General features: G+C 44.0%; 1 protein-coding gene across 11 annotated transcripts in view; it reads right to left on the bottom strand.

Annotated features, from left to right (window-relative positions):
- The window catches only part of PTPRT (protein tyrosine phosphatase receptor type T), a 431,252-nt gene that overhangs the window by 12,309 nt on the left and 392,842 nt on the right, over positions 1-26,101 (bottom strand). For 10 of the 11 annotated variants that reach the window (XM_048321540.1, XM_048321542.1, XM_048321537.1 and 7 more), the window contains 10 exons: positions 25,758-25,845; positions 16,976-17,052; positions 16,058-16,094; positions 15,017-15,114; positions 13,156-13,272; positions 11,702-11,856; positions 9,367-9,502; positions 8,028-8,177; positions 4,737-4,910; positions 1,599-1,730 (listed from right to left, as the gene is read on the bottom strand). In XM_048321540.1, the coding sequence (XP_048177497.1) occupies positions 1,599-1,730; positions 4,737-4,910; positions 8,028-8,177; positions 9,367-9,502; positions 11,702-11,856; positions 13,156-13,272; positions 15,017-15,114; positions 16,058-16,094; positions 16,976-17,052; positions 25,758-25,845 (1,164 nt within the window). The remainder of the gene's footprint in view (positions 1-1,598; positions 1,731-4,736; positions 4,911-8,027; positions 8,178-9,366; positions 9,503-11,701; positions 11,857-13,155; positions 13,273-15,016; positions 15,115-16,057; positions 16,095-16,975; positions 17,053-25,757; positions 25,846-26,101) is intronic. The other variant, XM_048321536.1, reaches the window with a different exon arrangement.

The raw sequence follows: 26,101 nt of genomic DNA, 5'->3' as shown, positions 1-26,101 counted from the left end.
GAAAGGTTTGTGTTTTCCAAGAACCAAGTGTGAAGAAAGTGTGTCATTTCCAGAAAAAGCTGGGTTTGGCTTTGAAGTGTCAGGAAAAAAAGATGAAATTTGTCTCTGGATTGAATGCCAAGATGCAGAATCAAGGAGGGTGGATGAAAGAGGGAAACAGAAGATCCAGAGGATCTCTGGTTGCTCACAGAGAGGTGGGGCTCTGCAGGGCACCAGGAGAGCCCAGTGGTGAGCAGAGCTCTCCCTGCAGCTGGAATGGAATCCCACAGAGTTCCCCCTGATGGGACATCCCCTTAAGGACTGGGGCAGTTGGTTTCTCCATCACCATCCAAAAAAGAGACCAGTAATTTCACTGCCTCCATGTGTGGTAAGACTGGGAAGAGACAAATGAAAAATGAATCCATGAAGTACCAACTGCTTGAGGGTTCCTCTCTTCTCATAGAACAAGTGCTGGAATGGGTGAATTAGCCATGCCAAATGTACTCTCCACACAAATTGCATGATTGTGCCTTTTTGAAAGCTGTTATCCTCTGCCACTCATCAGCAAGTTGGCTGGAGACACCAGGGCAGAAGGAATGGCAAAAGCTCCTCCCTGGCAAGCTCAAATCCTGAAAATCATGGTGTGGCCAGTAGCCAAAACCCAACTTAGATGTGGAATTAAAAAGAAAGAAAAAAAAAAAAGATACAAAGCACTATGTTCTTGTCAAACTGTGCAAAGCACATTTCTCAGTATTACAGAATTGTGCTGGAAATCTCAGGGGAAAGATCCTTCAAATTATTTCAGCTCTCTTGGTTTTATTCTTCTGGAAATGCTCTGTGAAAAAGGCAAGTGTGAAGCACACTGGGGCTGTGGTAGGGAGCACTTTCCTGAACCAAATGCAGACAAAAATGTGAAAGGGAAGAAAGTGGGTTTGGGAGGGAAATTCTGGGCTGGAAACACAAAGTAATTCTGTAATATATAAAGTATTTATATAAAACTTTTTAATACTTTCAAATATATCAACTTTATATAATTTTATATCAAAGTATTTATATAATAAGCGGGGAGACCTTATAGCAACTTTCCAGTACATAAAAGCGGGTTACAGGAAGGCTGGAGGGGGACTTTTCAGAAGGATGTGGAGGGATAGAAAAGAGAGGAATAGCATTAAGCTGAAGGAGGCCAGAGTTAGATGGGATATCAGGAAAAAATTCTTCCCTGTGAGGGTGGGCAGGCCCCGGCACAGGTTGCCCAGAGCAGCTGTGGCTGCCCCTGGATCCCTGGAAGTGTCCAAGGCCAGGCTGGACGGGGCTTGGAGCAGCCTGGGCTGGTGGAAGGTGTCCCTGCCCATGGCAGGGGGTGGGATGAGATGAACTTTAAGGTCTCTTCCCATCCAAACCCTTCTGTGATCCCTTTTAATTGCAACAAGAATTAGCTTACAAAGAGCCAAGCATGTGGATTTATTCTCCATTTAAACCCCAAACATCACCTATTACTTTCCAGCTTCCCCTCATTTATTTATTGGGGTGGGAGGGCCAAAGAAAATGGGAGCAGGAACTCTCTGAAACCCCCTGGATTTGAGAAGGAAGTGACATGCCAGGAATGAAGAGCCACTCACCTGTGCTGCATCCATCTCATTGAGCATCACCACGGAGGAGCAGTTGTAGTCAAACACCAGCCTCCAGAAGTCTGCGATGGTGTTGGGCAAAGGGTGCTGGGTGACAATGAAGGCAGCAGGTTGCTTGTGGCTCTAACAAAAGAATAAGATGAGTTAAAAAAAAAAAAAAAATTCAATCAACTTTTATTCAAAGGAATATTATACCCGGGAGGCTGTGGGGACGCAATCTGAGCCATTTAACCAGATTATACAAATCACACATCCTGCTCCTTGTTATCGCTCCGCAATGAATGAACGCCTCGTAATGGGATTCCTTTGCTCCCAATGAAGACATTTCATTAAAGAAGTGTCACAAGAGCAGAGATTACCCAAATCAATTATTTATATTTTGAGACACAGCAAATAATGCTAATTCTGCTATTACTACTACTATCAGTAATATTAATAATTGGAAGGAAAACAGCTGGAAGCAAATGCTCTCCTTTATGCTGTGGTAGCCTCGAGGATCTCCAGAAGGGATTAGCCCAGTCTGCTGTGGCTGCCTGGGGGTGCAGTGTGACAGAGGTGGCACACTTGGATCCCAGCCATCCTTTATGAGCTCGTGGGGCAGCATTCAGAGCCTGTGACATTGGCATTTAATTTCTGATATCATTCTTTCACCTCAGAAAGGCCCCCTGGCCTCAGCCTCCCTAAGCATGAAGGGGTGGAGCTGTGCTCCCAACCTCTGTGGGGCTGAGTTAATGAATGTTTGTGAGGCTCTCAGGGATGAAAGGCCACAAGCTGAAAACTTTATCGTTCTCCAACCACGGCAGGCAAGGCTTAAATGAGCCTGGAAACTGCACAGTCCTTTGTGCTGTACATCCGTGAAGCAGACTTGAATCAAAAGGCACACTAATTCTGGGGTAAAAAAACAAAAGAGCACAAAAATCCCTCCAACAGAATAAAATTCTGGATTTAAAGTGAAGAAATAAATAAAATCCTGAAGCATTAAGCTGCCCATCATGGGGGTTTGCCTTTTCTCCTCCACGTGAGGCAGATGTGGGTGGAAGTGCTGGGCAGGCCATGCTGGGAAAAAGGTGCTTGTGAGTGTGCACGTGCGAGGAGGGTGATGGGACATGACACAGAGAGAAGGAAAAGGAAACAATTTATTGGGAATTATAGTCTGGAACGGCCTTCTCTCTTTTTCCCCACTCTGCATCTCACATCTAGAAACACCAGTATGGGTCAAAAGCTGTGAAGTACCAGACCAGCTGTGGCAACAGAGTGGCAAATAAAACAGTGAGGTTTATCTCTTAATTAAACACCAGAGTGTTCCTGCTGTGGTTTTTTCATGGTGTGCCAGCAGCAAAATGCAAACCTGGCTAAACCCTTGGCTGAAGGGCACAAGTGCTTGTGGGGTTTGCCATTAGGAGAAAAAAGAAACCTTCCCCAGATATTTAATACAGGGGAGGAACCAGGTTCACTGTCCTATTTCAAAGGGAAGGTGACACACAGGTGTGAATTACTCATGCAAGAGAACATGTGTGGGATTACGGGGGAATGATGATGTCAGGGACACGTGGAATCATGTTTTTCTCCAAACCCCATGGATTAAATACAAATCTATCATCACTTCTACATGGCTTGACTCACAATGTGCCTTTAATCTCATTTTTTGCATTCCATTGTTTTAGGGGAAGGTGAGGGACAGTTTTGCTCCATTCAAGGCAATATGGGATGGAGGGTGTCCTCTAAGGGTCCATGGTCAGTACAAGACTTCACACATGAAGTTACCAGGGAAAAAAAGAATTTACAAGGTCTGTTCTCAGCAAGAACAGCTACAAAAATGTAGGATTTTAGCGGTTCCCTTGTGATTATTTTTGCTCCCAAAGTTCCTGATTCCTCTATGGAAAGAAAGAGAAAAGCCAGAGAACATGAGAGCAGCTGAATTTCAATGGAAGGTGAAAAATTGCTTTGTACTTAAAAAAATTAATCCACTGGAATTTTGTGGGGAAGGATACAAATATTAGCAAAGTGATTTGAGGCAATGAGGGCTGAAATGTACAAACATTCCCAATCCCTAAGAAAGCAAAGACTGGATTGTGCTTCTTCAGATGTGCAAAAGCACTGAACACACTTTAAAAAACAAGTTTCCTCAGGCATGTTTGCAATGAAAACATCACAATCTTGCAGAAAAAATCTAAAATAACTTCTGTGACCATTTGACCTAATTATCTTAAATGCAACAGCATCGCTGTTTCCCAAAGACTGAAGAACAGACAAAATTAAAAACAGTGACCCTGTTGCTGCCAGGGAAAAAATGAAGGTTTTTCACCCTGGATCACATTTACACATACTCCAAGTGCAATAATTAGTGGCTTTAAAGACATCTGTGTCCAAAGGCACCACAGCAAAAAGAAGCCATCAACATAATTCATCCTCCACAAATGACCCATGCTGTGAAATTCCAGGCTATAAACAAAGCGAGGGAAAATGCCTTTGGACAGAGTCACATCAGCTCAACTCACATCCTTTAGCCTGGAAGTATTTTGCACATCTGATCCCTGCACTCCCACATTCTTAACTGCATTAAGATCAAATCAATCACTCGCTCCACACTGCAAATGATCCTTTTTCAAAGAGCTGACCTGGCAAACATTTCTCTTCCCAATGGATACAAAAACCAACTTATGGGAAGAGCTGTCCCACCACTTCTTCCTGCATCTGCCTTTCTATGATCCAGCCTCAGACTGCACATTGAGGGATGTCTTTGCCAAAAATTCTCCATGGTGTGGTGCAGAACTAAGGGTGTGTGATCACAGAATAACAGAATATAACAGAATAGGCTGGCTTGGAAGGGACCCTCAAGGATCATCAAGTCCAGCTCCTGGCCCTGCACAGCACCATCCCCAAGAGTTCCCAAAAGTATGGTCTGAAAGCTTCTTGAACTCTGTCAGGCTGGTGCTGTGACCACCTCCCAGGGATAATCACAGTCTAGAGGACATATTTTGGTGCTGAGGAGAAAATCCACGTGCTTTGCCCGGTTTGGAGATACCAGACTCAGAAACTACAGCTAAGTAAGTTCTTTTCTTCAGATCCATTCTCTCAGAAAAGCATCCTGAGAAGGAATGAAGCGGGTGGGGCCGGAGCAGTGCTTACATCCATGAGTGCAGCATTGATGTAGTTGCTGGACTCGCCATCCACGGAGATGAGGAAGGGCAGGCAGCGGTCCAGGGGCAGCACGTCCATGCAGCGGTTCTTGTCGTGGTTGCGGGGCAGCAGCCCGATGCTGCAATCCTCCGGCCGCACCCGCGGCGTCACGATGTTCAGGGTCTGTGCAGGGGCAGGGAGCAGGGGAAAAAAAGACACAAACAGGCTGAGTGCCTCGGAGTTCACTTCCAAGAAGGATGCCATATGCCCAGTATGTTTGTTTGAAAGGGACTCAGACTGGCAGAGCTTTGGCATCCCAGAGATAAAAAGGAAGGAGCATTAAGAAGCTTGTTGCTGTTCTAACACATTGCATTTTGCAGATTGTCCTGAGGAACTCTTCCAAATATTGTTAGCTCCAGCAAAAATTGAAAGCACTACACCCCTCCCAAGCATTTCCAGCTCTAAACCCCCAGAGCAGCCAGACAACATTTCTGTTCTTTCCTAGAGGCTGGAAATAGGTGTCACAGGTGTAAGATGCAGTTTGAGGTGGTGATGGAGTGAAACCTCCTCCTGTTTCAACCATCCTTAGGGTGGAAGCACAAATCCTTCTCCCTCTGCAAGGGGGTCCTGTGCAGGTGTACTCTGAGGACCACCCAGCAGGTCAGACTGTGTTCAGAGCCTCTGGTGATCCCTCAAGCTACTGACTTATCTTATAAAAACCTAAGATCAAATGTTGTTTTGAGGTTTTTTAACAGAAAAGTCTATTTGTTTCATACATTATTTAGATTGCTACTTTCCTTTTGAAGTGACACAGAGGATGCTTCACTTACACAGTCATACCCAATCTCTGGGGCCCTGCTTTCAGTCTTTGACTGTTTGTCTTTTCCACAGCTTGACAGACTACGTTTCTTTAAATTTATTTTTGTTTTGTGTTCCCCATTGTGGAGGCCTCCTGACAAACCAGTCCAGCTTGGTCAGCAAGGATCAAAACTCAGAGATCAAAGTGAATGCATCTTAACACCAGTGCTTAAGTGGTGGTAGATCAGTGGCTGTCTGATGTCATTGTATTTTCACTTTTACATCTCCTCTTGCTGAGCAAAGCCCATGGAGTCCTACAGTGAACTCTCTGCAGCCAGAAGAATGCAAAATATTTAGGGGCCAAAAAAAAAAAAAAAAATCTTACAAAGAACTGGACTTCTGCCACAGAGAGGTTATGAACAAAGAAAAGAGGAAGGTCAAATAATCCAAAACAAAAGAAGGTGTCAAAGTATGAAACTTGAGATAATATAGCTGCTCTAAATGATTCAGGTTCTACGTGGTCTGGAGATGGAAGGCAGGGAGTCTGGCTGGGGAGAAAACAGGAAATCTCAGATCTCTGACAGTGCAGATAATCAGGCAGGTGACTTGTTAGTGATTTAGTCCTGCCTATTTTATGCCACTGCCCCCTCTCCCTTGTTCCTGTACTGATTCAGATTACAAAAACTCTCCAGAGCGAGCTTTTGTGTGTCCAGACAACATGTAGAGCATGAGAAACACATCCAGCCTTACCTCAGGGCCAGTGGGACCTAAATACCACAAACTGCAAGCACAGGTCTATAGTTAGATCAACTGCTTCCTAAAGATTGCAGCAAAGAGGCTTTGCATTAAACCCAGACAATCAGGGCTGAGGAACGCTCTGAGCCAAAATCCTGTAAAAATAGATTCTACAACGAGACAGACACCGAACCTCTTATGCAAAGCACAGCAGAGCAGTTCCTTCCCACAGGAGCTGCCAGCCCGTGGCAGCTCAAAAGAACAAGCACAGAGGCGACAAATCCCGTCTCATATCATGACAAAATGCACCCAGCAAGCAGTGGCTTTTTTTTTAATAGTGTGGGTTTTTTAAACAGCATTTGATGAAGTTCGGCTCTGGCTCCTTCATGCCAAGCATTCAGAAGCACAAACACTTTTACAGATCTGCTATCACTTGATAGAACCAGATCTTTTTTTAATTGAACTGCCATCAGTTGGGATCCACATTCTTTATCTCACTATACCAACCCTGATGATTCCCTGTAAGGCTTCAGATAAAAGACACACGTTCTCCCTCTGCACAGAGAGGGAGGAAAAGAGGCCTCTGACTCAGGCTGGGGCTCCCAAAAGACATTCTCTTGCTGCAAAAGACACTTTGCTTGGGAGAGGGGGTGGGAATTACTACAATTAAAGCAATCTCCACCCTTTTACTCTGACTATGAGTGAACTCAACAAATAGTAGATGTCTCTCTCTTTCCCATCAAACTCACCTTGCTCCAAATTTCCCACAATCTTGTTTTTTGCCTTACATTGATGTTGGCTCAAAATCGTAGAACCACAGAATGGTTTGGGTTGGAAGGGGACCTTAAAGCCCAACCATTCCACTCCCCTGCCACGGGCAGGGACACCTTCCACTATCCCAGGTTGCTCCAAGCCCTGTCCAGCCTGGCCTTGGGCACTTCCAGGGATCCAGGGGCAGCCACGGCTTCTCTGGGCACCCTGTGCCAGTTTCTCTTCAGCCTCGCAGTAATGAATTACAGATTCATGGGAAATAAGACTGGAAAACTTAGTTCAGTGTTCAGAATTCTGGGTGAACTCTCCATGGTGTGAGAGGTACAACTGCACAGGGCCCATGGCTGAGTGTCCCAAGCCCATTTACCAGGGTGGGAAAAGCAACAGCGACAGGAAGCAAAGGAGGGGCCCCCATTTTGTTGCTTGCCCTGGGCAAAGAGCACTAATGGAGCACTTGAGAGTTTTACTGTCCATCATTTTGGGTTTTGTCACCAGGTACCTGGCAAAACATGGACAGTGAACTGAGGTGTTCATTGACATTTACTTGAAAATTAACAGTAGCCAAAATTGTTAATTTTCCCTCTCTCCCCTGCGTGGAAGGTTGTCAACAAGCTGATTGTCAAAGCTTGGAAGCACCATAAGAGCCACAAGAATGGATAATAAGGCACCTTGAGGCATAAATGTTTCTGTATAAATTATGGAAGAAAATGAACAACACAATACTTATTAAAATAAGAAGTACAGCATTATGTGTGACAATTACTACCCTTGCTCTACTGGAACGATGGGAACAGTTTTTTCCTTGCTCAAGGTTGAGTAGTCCACGTTCAAAAACAAACCTCTGCCTGACCCAGCAGTACAACAAAAATCAACTGAAATCAGACCTTGGCTCAGTGTCCCCCTTCTCTGCTCTGCTGGAAATCACGAAATAACACACAGAAATTGATTAAACACCTTCAATACACCAACTGCAGTGACTGAGACATATGAAATTACCTGAAACTCATCTTTTATCTGGCTGGAATTGGTCTGTGGATCCAATCTGCTGATGTTGTAATATATGGATCTGAACTCACAGACTGGAATGGCCGTGTTGCCACAGAGACATGCCTCCAGAATGGCATCATGGACAAACACGTACTGCTCCTGCACAGGGGAAGGGAGGAGATATTAAAGTCATATTTGGAATACAGATCATGAAATACCGCTCTTCTTTTTTCTTAAGTCATGCCCAATATGCATATTTGGCTCTGTTTCACATGGAGACAAATTACACTGTGTGCTGTGTGACAGCTTTGTGAGCATATTTCATCCATCATTGAATGTGAGGGCTCACATGTTCGTTTCAGATTTACATGGAAAATGGGGAGTCGGCACTCTCAGGAATGCTGGGGAAAAATGGGGGTGGGCGGAGGAGGACATCAGGGTGTAAAGCCTTTCTGTTCACAAGGTAATGGTCAGGGATGGACCTCCAATAACACCAAGAATCATAGAATTGTTTAGGTTGGAACAGACCTCTGAGATCACTGTGTCCAACCCAGCACTGCCAAATTCACCACTGAACATGTTCCCAGGTGCCACATTTACATGTCTGTTAAATCCTTCCAGAGATGGTGACTCCACCACTGCTCTGGACAGCCTGTGCCAGGGCTGGACAACCCTTTCAAGGAGGAAATTTTTCCTAATGTACAATTTAACCTTCCCTGGCACAACTGTACAGAACTAGCAGGTCACGCCCATCTGTCTCTTCAGAACCCTGGGTTCTGGGTATTTTGGGTAAAGCTCGTTGCCTCAAGTAAATATGGGAAGTCCAACAAAGTTAACAGTCCTTCTCTGTTCCAGGTTATTGTCCTGTCCCTCAGGAGGGGAAGGGGTTAAGGACACACATAAAACCTGTGCAACAGGATAACAGCTCCTCAGGAGTCTGTGCAGCTGCCAGGCACTGTGTGATGGAGCAGCTTGCTTAATCAGCACCCAGAGCTTGAATCAAGGATGTTTTGTTTGCTTAGCTTGTAATTGATATACACTAGGTACTACTGGAGCCTACAGTGTTGCTATGAATGAGTCATGAGAGGCTTCAGGAGCTCTTTTTTCCCACTATGAGAATAAAATTAATCAGCAATGCACAGACCTAAACTTCAAGGTTTGCCCTCCTGTCTTGGAGGCCCCGAGTAGCTGCCAGTGAATTGATTCGGTGCAAATCTGGGCATGTTTAGCCACTGAAACTTCTGCATAATCAAGGCACAGAGCGAGCCAGTGTTGACTTAATGAATTGCTGGGCAGAGAAGCTGACAGGAAAGCAGCACCTCGTGCAGGGAGAGCGGCTGGCACCCACCTCTGTCTGCACCAAGTTGACCCTTTGGGAGCGCAGCTCTCGCACGCAGTTGAATATATCCACCACGCCTTCGTTCTCTGCCATGTCGAGCATGATGTCGATGGCAATAAAGCACCCTGTCCTCCCGGCCCCAGCACTGGAAAAGAACAAACCAGGAGGGTCTGGTGATCAAGGGACTGTGGAGAGGCAGGGCTCTGTGGAGGAGAGAATAAGAGCAGCACACAAAATGCTGTCTCCTCCAGGGAGCTGCTCCCGCTCCCTGCTGGATTCATTTTTCTGTTTAAGGATTTAAGAGAATGAGGGGAAATAAGATTTCATGAAAGGGAAGAGAAACAAAAGCTTCGTGTTATTGAACATCAACAAAATATTGCAAAAAATATTCATTATAATTTTACAGGCCAGGTCACCTGCACACCTCTGATCACACAGGGTGTGGGACAGCAGCCTCCAGGTTGCAAACAGACACAATTCCAGAAATTTTCTTCCCTGGGACTCTTTAGATGACATGCACACATTTACTCCAGTGGGCATGATGAAAGGAGCTCAGTCCTCCACCTCAAACATTTATTTTCCCTTTTTAATCCAGAGGAGTTTGGATCCTGAGGAGGGTGATTTCAAGTTATGGATTGTAAATTACAGAGAAAGAAGCTCGAGGCTACTCAAACCCTTCAGTTCAGAGCTCCCCACTGCTTGTGAGAATTGGGCCATCTCCTGCAAAACTGTGTTGTCATCGTGTCCTCCTTCCCCTCCGGGAAATCATCCAAGCTGCTTAGGTGTGAAGGATAGAGAGAGGAGAACGTCTCTTCACATTACTCTGAAGGAAGCAGGAAAACTCTGCTCAAACCAGGGAAACTTCAGCTGCATTGAAAACTCTACCAGAGCCGAAAGCAAGGAGATATGAACGACCATAAATTAATGGACCAGATTAATCAACTGCTGAATAGAGAGAAGATATTTTTCATTTGCAGAATTTTAATGAATAAGTGGCATTTCCTCTCCCTTTATCTCTCAGCTTTTCAGAATTTTAACAAATAGTTAGAACAGTTCTATATTTAGAGGATCCTGGCACTTCATAAATATCGAACAGTGATATTATCCAGCCAGGCATCGGTGGGGAGAATTTGGTAATTACCACTTAAAGCAAGTCATTAAAATTCAAAAGCAGATAAATAACAGGGAGGAAATGACATTTATTCATTAAAATGGGAAGGATGAAAAATCTCCCCTTGCTTTCTTGGTGACAATGAGTCAGGTTCAGACACCTTCCAGAGCCAGCCCCATGTCATGGCACCAAAGCAGCAAACTCAGGCCCTGAGCTCTAAATGAAATCTCCTCTGCCAACTCCACAGCCTTAGCTGTATTTGATTATAAAACTGACTCACTGCTTGCTAAAAAGAAAAAAAAAAATCCGACAAAACAAAACACCCACCCAATCCAAAACTGCTTAAAAAAGATAAGATTTAATTGATTTTCCTTTTTAAAGTAGCTGTGGGATGTATTTTTTCTCTCTTTCTCAAGACACAGAGTGGGATCTAGAGGCAATTCCCTGTGGATGGATTAGGGGTGAGATTTTGGGACAGCCAGCTCTGCTCTCTAGCCTTGTGCTCAAGCCACATCTTCTTTAACTCCCACGTGCCATGAGCCCTGCAGATGTAGCTCTGGGTGTGCGGCAATGCCTTTCCTCGCATTTGAAGTCACTTAACCCCTTTTATTTACTAGCTGAAAGTCACTGGGCAAGTTTTTAGTCTGAGATTCCCACCCCAACTCCTGGGCTTTCAGGAAGCCAAGGTGCCCAAGGTCTGGCAGCCAGACCCAGCCAGACAAATATTTCAGATCATAAAAACATAAAATCATAGAATAGTCTGTGCTGGAAGGGACCTTAAAGCAGATGTAGTTCCAGCTCCCCTGCTGTGGGCAGGGACACCTTCCACCAGACTAAGTAAGACTTTTGATGCTGGTACAAAGCTGAGCTGCAGCACGTGTGGGTACAGCAAAGCAAAGTTGCTTTGAAATTCCCTTTTTGTCAGCATTGTCCGTTCTGCCACATGAGGTTTGAGGGCCTGGAATGGCCGTCCCAGACATTCACCACTTTCCCAGCTCTGCTCCGAGCATCCAACAGAGCACAGGCCACTGGGGAGGTCTTCTACATTTGAAAGGCCCTCTCTGACCTACTTCCATCATCTCCAACTCATGCCAACTTTAGGGAAGAAAAACACATTTCCCTTTGTTTCCTGGTGAGGCCCACAAACGATACCCTTAAACAGCTGTTGATTGCTGCCAGGCAAGGAGAAAAGAGAGGGAAAGGCTGCTGGAGGAGGGTGGAGAGCTGGCCTACCTGCAGTGCACCACGATGGGTCCTGCCTCCGGGGGGTTGAGGAACTTCACCTGGCGCACGAAGCCCAGGAGCCCCGTGGCGTAGCAGGGGACGCCGTGGTCCGGCCAGCTGGTGAAGTGGAACTGCCGAATCTCTCGGATCTCATGGTAGCCTTTCTGAGGAGACAACACAGCCTCTATTTTTCTTCCATCAGACTCCAATCAGCGTATTCTGCTCCCTGCTGCCTTCCCTCACGCAGAGGGATAACAAGCACTGAGCTCTCGCTAAGCATGGAAACGTGTCTGAAGCTGCTTTTCGCTCTGAAAAGGTTTTCAGCCAAATTCCAGTTGCCAGTGAAGTGGGTAACGCTCACATGAGGCCTGGGAAGGTGATTACCAGCTCCCAGTTTCAACCTGTGGTCTCAGAGTTCAAACCCAGCTCATCAGGGTGACCTCAGCCCCGGCACCCCATGGCTGTGTTTACCCACGTCCTCTTATGTCATAGCATAAACCAACAAAAATTCACTCTTAAATCCTACTCGTGGCATTGAAGCAAAAGCCTGGGGAAGGAACACCTTGAGAGTGGACATGCCCCAGGTAACAGCAGCTTTTCTGCCACCTCCTGCCAAAACTTCTCAGGTTGAGATACTGCTGGCAGTGAAAAGGGCAAAAATTGGTATCCAGAACCACCTTTTCTGGTGAGAGCAAGTTGCTGCTATGTGAAAATCACACCTTTATCTGCCCTGCAAAAGGGTAACCCAGAACTGTGGGTCAGCTGGGTTTTATTGTACAGGAAATGTGGGTGGAATCCAGCAGCAGCTCCTCTAACCTGTCAGATTTTGGCATTACCATTTCTCATCAAGTTTTTCAATGATTTAATGAAATATGGAGCTGATGTATCAGAAAAATGAAACAATATTCCCAGTGTGGCTGAAGTTCATTGAGCAGCAACTTTGGAAAAGCTTTAAAACCACTTACTGAGTGTTTGGAAAGTAATTTGGACAGACCTGGAATACTCTGACACTTAGACTTCCAATTTCTAATTACAAGTAACAAAATTTTCCAAATCTTGCTGGTTTGGGGATAATTTTTATACTCTTGCTTTTATTATAGTCTCATTTCTGCTGAAATGGGACCCTGCCTGGCATCCAGTTTAACTGGTACCTTTTTTCCTCTGCCATTTGCCACTGTGAAACAAGGCAGTTATTATTCCTGGCATGCCACCAGCTGTCTGCTGGCTTTTGGATGCAGTTAAACTTTATGCACTGTGGATTCTACTTTTGTGGCTACATCAAGATGTTCCTGTAAAATCATTTGTCCAAAAAATGGAATCCCTGTCAAAAATTCAGTTTCCTGAAGTGCAGCCTGTCCAAATAGCACAGCTCCCATCTCCAAGAGTGTTCCGGATGTGTTTCCCAGAGTTTCTGAACACAAAGGAAGTGTGCCACAATTTCAGCTTCCTGAAGACCTCCTTACCTTTTGGACAGTGAATGTACGTATGACATACTCTGCCAACGGCTCTGTCTCAATTAATGTGACTTTAATATCTCCGTAGACTTCTGTGTCATCCGGCCAGTATCGAACACACTTCACCTGGGGGGAAAAGCAAAAGATTGAGAGGAACTCGTTCAAGTTGAGTCAGAGCTGACCTACATTTTCTTCCACTTTCAAGATGAAGCCAGTGCAAATTGGGCTTTCTTTTGATGTGCAGAATTGCCAAAATTAACTGTATAAATTAGATCAAAATTCCCCTATCATACATAGAAACCACAGGGGGGATGTTTTTAAAGTTCCCTTTGTTGTCCATACAAATGCAAAGGATGCATTTAGATATTTTCTTTCTTTTTAAGTCGTTGAATTTCCATACACGCCCTGCCCATATCAGATGTACAGAACACCTGGCAGTCACTGCCACCATCCCTTCTGAGAAAAATCTGTGCTACTGCTCCTGTAATTCTGAACTCTCCCTGTTTAGACAAAGAATTTCAGTTCATGGGGATTGTGGGATACATGTTGAGACACTAAATTTGTTTGACTCTGAGCTTTCTTTATCAGATATGGACACAAACTTGGCATTTTACCAGCTGTGACAGGCTTCAACTAAGGCTCAAGAGAGAAATCTCCTGAGCAGGTAAACATATCCCAGTTTAGCCGGCTCTAGGAGCCATGTGCAAAACTACCAGAAGAAATAAAAGCAAGGCAGTGAAGCTCCAGAAGGAATATTTAGGTTAACAAAGGTTATCAGGTTATTAAATGCTCTAGCATGAAAGAGTGGAACGATACCTAAAGCTGAAGCAATTAGCTGCTGCAAAGCAGGCTTCATGTTCCAGTTCCAGTCATAATTGAAAGGGGTTTTATAAATATTAAATATGATTAATGTAGGTTTATTGTGGGTTTTTTGTTGCTTGGGTTTTTTTCTTTTACACAGAGGCATTTATTTTGAGCTGAAGTGTCAGTAGAAGGTAAAACAGAATAAATAGCAATAAATGAACAGAAGCAGCTGGCATTCAACCATGAGATCTAAGGGAAATCAAACACAAAGCAGCTGAATTACTAATGGCTCGGAGTAAAGGATCATTTAAATTTTTCTTAGTACCAAAGCAATGGAAAGTGACAAACATCAGGACAAAATTTTTTTAAGACCTCCCCTTTCTGGCTCAGAAAGTCTCTGAAACAAAAATCATGCTGGGGAAAGTCACCCCAGACATTCTGCCTTCTTTTTCCCTGAGGTTTAGCCTACATCTTTTGAGTTTTTTATGTTTGGTCCCATGATGGGCTTTGGGAATTGCCTTGTGCTGACACAGGGATGTCTGGTCCAGGTCAGTCCAGGAGAGGGAACTGGTGGGTGTTTAGGAGACCAACACTGCTGGGTGGTCCTAGGATCCACAAAAACCTCAATCCACCAGGAGTAGTGACCTCAGGAACTCCAGGCTTTGGACTGTCTTGTAAAGAGGTCTTTTGATAGTTGGAGCACCAGTCACACATCCTCACTCCTCCAGATTTTTAGAGAAGTGTTCAAACCATCAGATAAAGAATAACTACTACAGAAGTACATTTTTCCTTCTGTACTGAGGAAGGAGACAGCTTCTGAGCTGGCACAAATTTGTATAACTGTGCCAAAGCCCAGACTTACAGCAGGAACACGATCCTTATTAGTCTAGAAGGGAAGCAGCTAAGCATTACAAAATCCAGCATTTTACAGAAAAACCCAGAGTGGTTGAATTCATTTCCTTACTGCAGGAAGCAAAAGGCATTTTGCTGCTGAGCTCTCCTGAGCAGCAGCTCTGGGTTAAACCCAGCCCTGGTCTGGCTTTACACATCAGGAGTGGCACCTTACCCTGCCCACTTCCACCAGGTTGGTGACCATGACAACACTCGCAGAGTTTTCTTGCCAAATCATCCTCCAAAAATCCTTCACTGTCTCTTGCATCGGCCCTGGGGCAGGAGAGAAGACAAAAAGGACGTCTCAAGAGAGTGCATGGAATGCCAAGAACTCCTTCCAGCTGTTCTCCTGCCATTGTGCTGGTCCCACAGGATCCTGCTCTCCCTCTCAGAGCATCCCCCTGTGATTCAGGGTTACAGACACAAACAGCCTGGAGCTCTCTGGGAGATCAGACCCTTCCTCACAGCAGGTATTAAAGGTTCACAGAGAGGATGGTGCTTTGGTACCAGTGGGGATGGCTCCAGCAGGTAACTGTGTATAAGTGATGGGACATGGAAGTACCCTACACTGAACCTGTAATTAAGGCTATGTTGTAATTCACACCAGATGCAGCACTAATATTCCCTCATTTCACACTTTAATATTGATCAGTTAGGAAGGAGGAAGGAAACATGCAGAAATTAGCCCTTTTTTGAAGTTCCACCAGAAAAATTCCAGGTTCCAACAGCCGAAGTGCCAGTGCTCACAAGAGGTTTGTCAGCCTAGAGCCTCTCCCTGACCTTATTTCCTTTCTTATAGGAAATTCATCAAGTATCTTACAGAAGGTGATGTTCAAGTGCATTTCCTACCAGTTCCCCTCAAAGGCTCATCACTCACAGCTTATTCTCACTGCCCACCTCCAGCCATTTCACTCCAGAAGGTAAATCCAAGATCCACAAAGTCCCCTTTAGTTCCCCTCTCATACTTCGTGCACAAACGACACATTCTAGGCTCTACTGCCACCTCTAAGTCTGTGGCATTTTTTATTCCTGCAGCTGAGGTTTTAAGTCTGAGTGCCTTGAAGATCTTGGAAAATTCTATATCCTTCCTGGTTTTTTGCCCCTATAAAAATTTTTCAGATGTTCCCCAAAACAGATGATGTCACCCTTTAAACAGCTCCTACAGCAGCATAAACCAGCAGTGGGTTCATATTTAGACATACAAGAATGAACTTGCCTTGAGTTGCAATGTAATGGCGAGGCCGATGGTAGCCCTGGAAAAAAGAGAAAATAGATGAGTGTCTGTGAGATCACACCTCAGGCAAAGCCCACCAGGGATTTGATACTTTGCAGGTGCCAACTGCTGCACTCTAACCATGTACAACTGGTCATGGAATGAATGAATGAATGAATGGGCAGCTGGGCTGCCCTGAGAGATTTTAAGTGAGTTTATCTCACTCAGGCTGAGTAACACAATCTCTTTATGCCAAAGACAGGACAGGAATGGGGCATTTTTTAACTCTTTCCATAAAGAAACACAAGTCCTGTGTTACCTGAGGGTAACTCTGAAAACAGATAGGCAAAGCACTGCATCTTCTTGTTTGAAAAGAAGAAAGGTATGAATTTGTCTCTGTGAAAATTCTGAGGGCATCTTTTGTTCTTTCAAGAAACTATTCTAAACATTTCCTGTTCCTGTGACTTAGGAGCTGCATTCAAGAAACGCATGTTCACTGGATCGCTCTGCGTGTGAGACAGAGGCTGCTTTTCCAATGTCATTTTGTAACACTTAAAAATAGTCAATCTGTTTACATACATGCCTTCTGCACCGCAACTTTGTGAGTAGTTGGCAAGTCTCAGATATCAACTAATGCTATTGTGAGGGGCTGATATTGATTTCTGCATCCATCATATTTAGCCCACATCCCACTTATGCTGGTGGATCTGTCAAACACAGGAAATCTCCATCTGTCCAGATTGGTCAGACAAAATAAACTGGAGACTGAGAACCTTCTCCCTGTCACAACAGGATGTTTGTACAACGTTCAGCTGTCATTCATATCAGAGCCACAGTCTGTCCCTGTGTCAGAGGCACCAAATTCATAAGCAGGCTTGTCACAGGAGAGTTTGTCACAGGGGGAACGTCCAGGAGCCTTACATCGATGTAATTGGCGTTGATGTAGTCGGAGTGAGGGTCCCCATCCAGCAGCTGCAATCTCACTCTTGAGTGATCATCTGAAAGAAGGAAAGGAAAAAAAGTGACAGCAACGATAAAGAGGAGTTTCTAAGTGGTCTGCTTTATCTGCTGACTCCTGCAAGTGTGGTACCATAGCTGCCCTGAGCTGGAAGGGACACACAAAGTGCAACTCCTGGCCTCAAAAATCCCACCATGCTGCTTGAATAATTGAACACTTACAATAATAAAAAGTGGACTAACCTCACCAGTATTCCTGTTCCTAAAAGCCCTTTGTTTTGTGTTGAAGATGTAATGTTTAGATCCTTGAGTTAGTCATGCTCTGTGTTCATGAAATTCACTGCTGTCACCATAATCCTTACGGAGATTTGAGACAGGTTGCAAGTGTTGCCTGGTTTGGGAGTTTTGGGACAGACCTTTGCAGGGTGGATCTCCATGACAAAAACCGTTTTCCTGCTTGGAAGCTACAAACTCCCTTGGTTTCATCTGATCTCTAGAAACTGAGACAAGAACTAAAACTGACAAGACCAGGATATAATTAAATAGGTCATGACAGAGGTATAAAAGATTAGGAGGGTAAAACAGCAATAAAACCCTGCAAGTGAGAAATGGAAAAACCTAGAAGCTGGAAGGAAATACAAATGAAATTGGAGCATCATTCCTTTATGCAACTCACAGAACTTGAGGCAGCAAAATGGCATCGAGGTGATGCCTTTTCCTGGTGTTAAAATCAAGAGTCAAACATGGTTAGAAGGGAAAAAGGGATTTTACCTTGGTATTTATTTTAAGGTGGACACGTCCAGGTCAAATGCACCGAAGTGCACGCTGCAATGCACACCCCCGAAGATCGGGTATCACATTATAGGTTTTACTAATTAGCACATCTATCAAAGACTCCCCAATGAGAGGCTCAAGTGAGCCCCCCCTCCCCAAGGAACCTTCCCCTGGATGGTTCTATCTTGGTTTACAGAATGTGTTCTGGAGAGGACCTTGGGGTCTGGGGCACACTGACCCCTAACTACGAAGCTTCTAAAATGTTCAGTCTCCTAGCTGCACAAACAAGTCCAAGAATGTAGGGAAAAAGCACCGAGAATACAGAAGTTGTAAAAAGGTATAACAGGGGTATAAAAGAAAAGGCAAAAAATCATCATGGCATCAGAGGCAGTGTTGGAAAAAACCAACAAAATCAGAAATGTTCATCTTTTTGAGCAGATTCAAAGTTACTTTAGATAAGGCAATAAAATAGCAGAGATCAATCTTTTCATCTCCCAGCATGCTCCACGGTTCAGACGCAGAAAGGAACTACCCCAGCGGGCAGATTATGTCATGATTTTCCACCAGGGGAATATTTTGATCTTTCTCTGGAACAGCTGGTGCTGGGCTCTGTCACAGGAGATACTCCAGAGCCAGGCTGCTGATGTGATTTGCTCTGGCAGTCCCAGCACTGGTATGCAATTAACTGCAGATCTGCTTCTAAGGGCCAGTTGCTTGGCAGGGGCTACTGGGTTATGGGGGTCACTGCTGGCCATGCTGCGCTCATTTTCAAATGATTTTTTAAAAGAAGTATAATATCGAGTCCATTAAGTTTATTTCCTCCCTACCAGCTCCATAGAGCATAGCTCTCAGCCAGAAAGGCATTAATGTTTAGCAGCACTTTGGAAAACACAGGCAGGCCTAAGCATGATTTACATTCAATTAAAAAGAATCATAGCAACGAAACATAAAAATATGAGGTGCTATTCTGCAGTAACTCAGTCAAAAGGGGTTTAGTCATGTCTTAATTAAATGTAGAATCAGATAATAATTGTGAAGACCGATGTGTGAGCAGTTCTGAAAACCAAGACTTGGATATACATTAAATATTCATTCAGCTGTGTAAAGGAATGATTCTACTCTGCTCATTCTTTGGGTGAGATTTACACACCTAAAAAAAATACAACCACATTGCTGTGTTTATCAAATCCCATATCTGCATTCAAAGGAGGTTCTGCAGGTGAATCCATCAAAAGCTCTGCTATATTTGTATTAATAAATATAGCCTTTGTAGACACAGGGAAGGGGGAATATTTCTCCAAGTGCTGATGTTCCCAATTACCTGCACTCAAGGCAACTACACGAGGAGCTGCAGTAAATCATGTGGTTAGACAGACAACAAAAGAATTTATACTTAGAGCAATTCACAAAGACAGACAAAGAGCTGATTAAACCGGACACGTGGATGAAATACAGGGAAACTCCTGTAGACAATTTCACACTTGCAATTCCAGCAGCAAAGGAAGCTTGTCAGGAGCCACATGAACAAAAGCAAAGCAAAGCAAACCCTGGAGCAAATGCTTGGGAGAGGAACATTTACTGACTCTTCACAAGAGAACAACGCTGGGGAAGTCTCAACTCATTGCAACAACAGAACTAAAAATGATGAGACCAAAAATGCCCCCAACGACAGGGGAAAAGAATCTCAGGTTCATTTTTTAATGAGGGACACAGACAATGTCTGTAGCTGGAGCGCTCTGAATAACCCCGGAGGAAGCACCTGCCTCTCCTCATTTAACAGAGCCAAACATCAAAATTAAGTTTCACCACCTTGAGCCACTTTTTAGAGAGAAAGTTAAACCAGGCAAGATGAACACATCCACAGGGAGCTGAATGGGGCAGACCTGGGAAGCAGACTGCAGAGCCCGGCCATGATTTCACCCAATTATGGATACTTTTGGCTAAGGAAAAGATGCTCTGTAGGTGCAAAAAAGTGTTGTTGGATTGTTTTCCTTTTTCCCTTTTTTTTTTTAAAGCCAAATATGACAAAAAACATAAAGGATGAAGAAATTGAACGGAAGATTAATGCTATTTTTTTTTTTAAAGAAGACATTCAGGTCCAATCATATTTTGACACCAAATGAAAAATGCTTTAAGCTGAACTTTGCTTTCTGAGGACAAAATTCAAGATATTTCATTGCGTATTTCACTAAAATGAGATTAATTCCTGAGGGAGATTTATTGCTCTTACAAGTGAGAACAGTGCAGCAGAAAAAAAATCTGTGTATATGCAAAGCACACAAAATATTAATGATGTCTTAATGGTATCTTTAACCTTGTTCAAAAGTTTAGGAGAACAGTCTGGATAAAAGTTCATAAAATAACTTCCCTTGTAAATTTCTTTTTTCCACAAAAAAACTTTGGGATTTGACTTAAAAAAAAAAAAAAAAAAAAAGCAAATTATTATGCTCTTAGTAGTAAGGATCTTGTACTTAGGGGTTTTTTGCCTAGAGACTTTAAAGGGCTATTTAAAGAACAGCAAATGCCTTTATTATATCCTCTCCCAGTGGTTAAAACTTATTTCTGATTCTTCTCTTTATCCACTGGACTCCTCTAGCCAAGGACACAGGATTCTTGGCAGGCTGAAATGAAAGCAGTGTTCAACTCTTCACTAAATTTATCAGACATCATATCCCTGTGTGTTACAAATGGACTCTAAGAAACTTTAAATATGGAAGGAGAAACAGAAAAATAAATTGCATTTAGGACTACAAAAAAATAGAAAAATCTTTAACAAATGTGTAAATGGTTTTATTTCTCCCTGTTTACTACAGTCCTTCTGCAAGTTACCAGAACTCTAAATTTATATGAAAAGTAGTTTGACTGAAAATGGGTCTTAAAACAGACTTCAAAAATGACAAGAATTTCACTGAAAAGCTCCGTGCTCTCATTTTAGCACAGAATTGTTACCATTTTAAACTCCTGTCAAAATTCCCATTAGTGATCATTTGAAGTATCATTGCAATTTTTCCACGTCTCATTTTGACACCAGCGCTGGATTAATCTCACACAACTTTCGTCACCTAAACATTACACAGCTCGTCTAAACTGCCTGTCAGGGCTCCCCACACAGCAATGGAGAAACACAGGCAGCTCTGGAGATTCAGCCTGGTTCTGGGACTAAAGGATGCTTTGACCTCCCTCTGTCCTCCCCTGTCTGCCCCCACTGACCCTGGACTGCGCCATGAGAGCTGGGTAACATCCAGGTGTGACAAATCCCACCCTCTCAGGATCATAGTCCGTGGATATCGCACAGACATGCAATAGTTTAAGCAACACAGAAGAAATCATGGAATAAAAATGCTTGGAAGTTGAAAGATTTCTGTTCTAAATCCAACACTGACGTCAGGCACTGGCACAAGCTGTTCATGCCTCATCTCTGGAAGTGCCCAAGGCCAGGTTGGACGGGGCTTGGAGCAAGCTGGGGTAGTGGAAGGTGTCCCTGCCCAGGGGGTGGCACTGGATGGGCTTTAAGGCCTCTTCTCCCAAACTAGTCTGGAATTCCAGGTTTTTTGATTTTATGCCTTATCCCTGTCTGTGGGCTAGAAGCGCTCTCCACCTGTGTGCCAGCTGAAAGCTTCTTCATCTCTTCCACCCCAAAATTCTCTGATTAATTCACAGTTTTCCAACCCAAAGCATATGGCAGTCAGAGCATGAAGGAAACAACGCAAATTCCTCTAGTGTCTTTTGTCATCAACCCCACAGTTTCTCGTGGACCATCATGAGACTTCAAACCCAGGGTGACTCAGTGGGAAAAAGGAAAGTACAGAAAGTGCTCTCCATCAGCTGAAGCAAACACAATCTTACCTCTTCTCGTCCTCAGCTCTCATCTGAGAGTTTTTATTCTCCTATAATGTAATGGCTCTAAAGCTGGGCAAGATGGAGAGAAATCAAATAGAACCAAAGGTCCCACATAGCTTCTGGACATTTTCTCTTCTCTGTAATAGATTCAGCTCCCTCCAACAACAATAGATCCCTCCTCCAACAACCACTTTCTGATGCTCTTTGAAGGTCTCAATATCTGGGCCCTAAAGCAGAATTAAGTCATTTTGCTTCAGCACATAAATGGGTACACTGCCTACGCTTGCCCCCTAAAGAAAAACCTGGCATCTCCACAACTGTCTTTGTTTTTACAGCTTTTATAAAAGTGCAGGAGCAAAGCTCATGGACTCTGCTCGTATAATAAAAGGTTCAAGCTGGAGTTTCCTCCAGCATGGTAAGCCTGTCTGCATCTTCCCACCATCCACAGGGGATTTCTGTGGTCATGCAGACCCCAAATCCACTGCTCCACTTTTCTCTTGCTCCAAAACTTGTCCCAGATGGGAGAGAACCATGAAAAGCTGGGAGAGCTCTCTGAGTTCTCTTGCCTCTCCTCTGCATGAACAGATCAGCTCCCAGGTTGGTCTGCAGCTTTGGTTGGCAAATGTAAGAAGAGCAGGTGTTGGGGCTGGCAGCATGATCGAGGTTTTCAGAGAGAGGCACGATGTCAGTGCAGCTCTGGGAGAGCAGTGAGCCGAGTAGAACAGTCCTGTAACTGTGCTGTTACCCAGGAGGCCGGAAAGACAAGATCTAATCTGCTGTGATTCACTGAGCAGTGCTACTTGTTGCAAGGGCTTACAAAGCCACATTTTAACACCAGTCTCTGAAGCCGCTGCAGAAGGCAGATCAAAACCTGTGTCTTGGGGTGACTTTGTGATGTGTATCCCATATCGCTGCCCTATGCCCAGAAATTAATTCTTGTGCCTTTCTATGCCTTTAAACTGAGCCTGAGAGGGGGAAGGAAAATTGAGCAAAACTTTCTCAAAGCAGTTTGCAGCTTGTTCAAGGTCACACAGAGATAGGGACTTTTTTTTCAGCTGCGGCAGGGGAGTGAGGCAGCACCCGGCCTGCTGCTTTCCAGTCAGCTTTTGGCCAGTTGTTCAGTTTCTTTTTTTCTCCGGAGAGAGAGTTGAACTTTGCTTTTCCTTCCCTGGAATTTTGGATTTTCTCCCTTTTCTGCTGGACTGCTTCAACCTCAGAGCACATCGGGAGGACTTTCCACCGGGCACAGAGGGCCTGGCCCTGGGCCAAGCCCCAGCTCCGAGGAGACCAAAGGGAGGACTCGAACACTTTTTCCCAGGTTTTTTTCTCCACAGCGAGAGATTTTATTATTTAGCATTATTTTCCTTTTCCCATGTGTTTGGTAAATAAATAGTTTTATCTTCTTCACTTTCCTTCGAGGAAAACTTATTTTTCCCGAACCTCGTGGGGGGAGGGGTGGTAACCTGCCTTCTCTCAGAGGATATATTTCTAAATTTGGCCAAACTGGTACAACCTGACTTTCCAATTCACTCCCCAAAATGCAGCGGATTTGTTGTTCCAGGAGTGATGAAGTGGAAGCCATGGTTAAATAAATAATGTTAATTGCCATGTGCAGCCTTTTACCAGATAAAGGGGCAGGGGCAACCAGTGCCTGCTCTGGGTCTCACCAGCCACCACAACTGAGGTACAACCAAACAGCTCAGGGTATAACCATGTTCCACCTCCTCTGCTCAGGCTTTTGCCCAGTTTGTACCCACAGAACACAGTTTGTTTTCATGACCTGCCTGGAGGGAACCACTGCCCTGCTATTCTCAGCTCTGCTCTCCATCCTCTGTTCTGGACCCTGCCCCTGACTTCACTCAGGGACTTTGCCCAACTCGCCCACCAGTGGAGTCTGGCTCCAGGCTCAGCTGATAACTTTGCAATGGTTTTACAAAAACATCTGATGAATGATACGCTCCTTCCTTAGGCATTCCTCTTTCCTTCTCCCTTCTGAGTCTTCTCAATGTCACTATTGTAAATTTCTAAATTCTCCTTGCTGACTTTTAAAAGAGCCCTTGTCTCCTCCTCAAACTCTTTGTTCTGATATATATTTGAAGAGAAGAAAGCGCACTCCACCCTCTCATCCCCATTCTGAAATCTTTCCCAACAGTCCTCAAACTTGAGCTTCTTTTCTGACACTTTATCCCGTGCAGATTCTCATTCCTTAGCTCTGATTACATTTTGCATTCCCTGATTCAAGTTCATCACCTCCTATCTGCACTGCCGCTGTATTTATATTTAGAGCTAAAAGGCTCACGTCACTCTTTGTTAAACAACAATTTGTCTTTGTGAATACCTTCCCTTAAGATAACATCCCATTTATCTTCCTTGATTTTGCTTCCTGAACTCCTCACATTTCACTTGGATTTCGAAGTTTTCTCCATGACCACTTTTAACATAAATGAGATGGAGGCTTTTGCACACAGTTTTGCTTCTTTTTGCCTCTGCTTTTGAATTATGCCAAGTGCTTCCTCAAAATCATACCGAGAAACAAAGTCTTTCACATTTCTTTCCTTTTATCATACCTTGGCACTTCCACTTTCAATCCCGTGTTTATAGCTGGATGATTCATCTGTCTTAGACTCATTTAATTGAAGTTAATTGTATAGACAGATAAATAGAGCCTCTGTCTGGAGGTCTCTCTTTGCCACTAGGGCACAGAAAGATCACAGCAAGGTGGAGCTGAAATTAAGGGAGACAACTTTCATGCTAATTGTAATATTCCAGTACTGTCACTTCCATTTTCCACACGGATAAAGAACACTGGTGAACTTGGTGACCTGCTCACAACCAACACAAAGCCAGCAGCAGAACTGGAATCATCACATCAGGGCTCACAAACTTTAATCTTCATTTCCAGATTTCATCTTTACCATGGGGTCCTTGAACTGAGCTGTTCTATGTCATTCCCCAAAACTGTCACATGAATCATTTATTTCAAGGCTTCAAAGAGAGGAGTAGTTATGTGTGAGGTGAGGTTTCATTATAGAGAAGTTGGTTTTTGTTGTTGTTTTGTTTTGGTGGTTTTTGGTGGGGTTTTTCGGGGTTTTCTTTTGTAATTCCTTAGTAAAATCTATGTGTTCTAGAGGAAATTCATTTTTAACCCAAGAAAAAAAATACAGTACGAAATATATCACTCAACATGACTTAACTTTGCTCTTTGAGCATTCTACAGATCCTCCCAGTCATGAAAATCTACGGAACATTCATTTATATTCTGATTTCTTGTTCTGATGGTCTCAAGCTTGCCTTCTCCAACTTGATGCAGCTCAGCAGCCCTTGAAAATAATGAATTCTCACACCTCCCCTCCCCAGTCATTATCAGGAATAGTGAAACACTGTGGTGAACTGCCTGGAGAGCTTGTGGGAAGCTCAGCTTTGGGGAGCAACTTTGGAAGAGGCTTCACAAATACCTGATAAAAATGAGGAAGGTGAATTTACTCCTGCTTTGGAGAATAAAGCTGACTTAAATGGTTTTATGGAGTCTTCCCTGCCCTGCAGTTCTGCTATGCATTGATATTCCTGTAACATCAACAGGAACTGATCATTGAAAGAAGTGAACCAAGAAGTTTTAGTGCATTTTCAGTTGCCTTATTATGATTCTGAGGCAGAAGTTAAGCTTGTCCCACCCTTCAAACCAGCACTCTGGGGACAAGCAGTGACTGCTCCACTGGCTACCGACCACAAGGAAGGAGAAAACCTGACCTCTCAGCCACAGCTAAAAATCTGATCTATCTGCAGCTCCTTTTGTGGTACTGGAAGCTCTGGGTTTTGTAGTAAAAATAGACAGAAAACGGACATCATCACATAAACAGTGACAAAAGGATTTAGCCCTCAAGCTACAGACCTAAAGCAAAAAGCAAGGCAGGTAGAAAATGTGTAACAACATGCAGTGATGTTATGTAAAATCATGATTAAAAAAACATGAAATAAAATAAATCCCAGGAATAAAGCCTGTAACAAACAGACTGAACTACTGAACGCTCAGCACTGTTAGCCAGCTCCTGGTGAGCTTCTCAAACACAGCCTTCTCCACAGCACACGTGTGAGATCTTACAGAAAGCTCAGTTTAATGTGAATTTACACCTACAGGAGATTATGTTTCCATATCTGTTCTTGTTGCGGTTCTCATCCTCCTTGGCCGTATCCCAGGACGCCGTCTGCCCCTCAGGGAGTGCCTGCAAAATAAACAACAAGGGAGGGCTTAAAACACCTGGCCAATGCCTCCAAGTGGATGAAGAGGCTTAAAGAAGAAGAGCAGGGCAAAAATAAAGGAGCTGAATGATTCAGTAGCTGGCCAAGGAAAGGGCACCTCCACTCATGGCAAAAGCACAGCTCGGTGCAGACCATTTGCATCTCTCGGCTTCTCCCAGGCAAGAATAATTTTCCTCCTGCTGCTTCTCCTCTAAAAAGATCAGGAGAATTTGTTTCTGG

The sequence above is a fragment of the Corvus hawaiiensis genome, chromosome 17 (assembly GCF_020740725.1).
Source record: "Corvus hawaiiensis isolate bCorHaw1 chromosome 17, bCorHaw1.pri.cur, whole genome shotgun sequence".
NCBI classification, from domain to species: Eukaryota; Metazoa; Chordata; class Aves; order Passeriformes; family Corvidae; genus Corvus; species Corvus hawaiiensis.
Note: the sequence above shows the minus strand (reverse complement) of the source record. Positions and strands in the feature narration are given on the sequence as shown.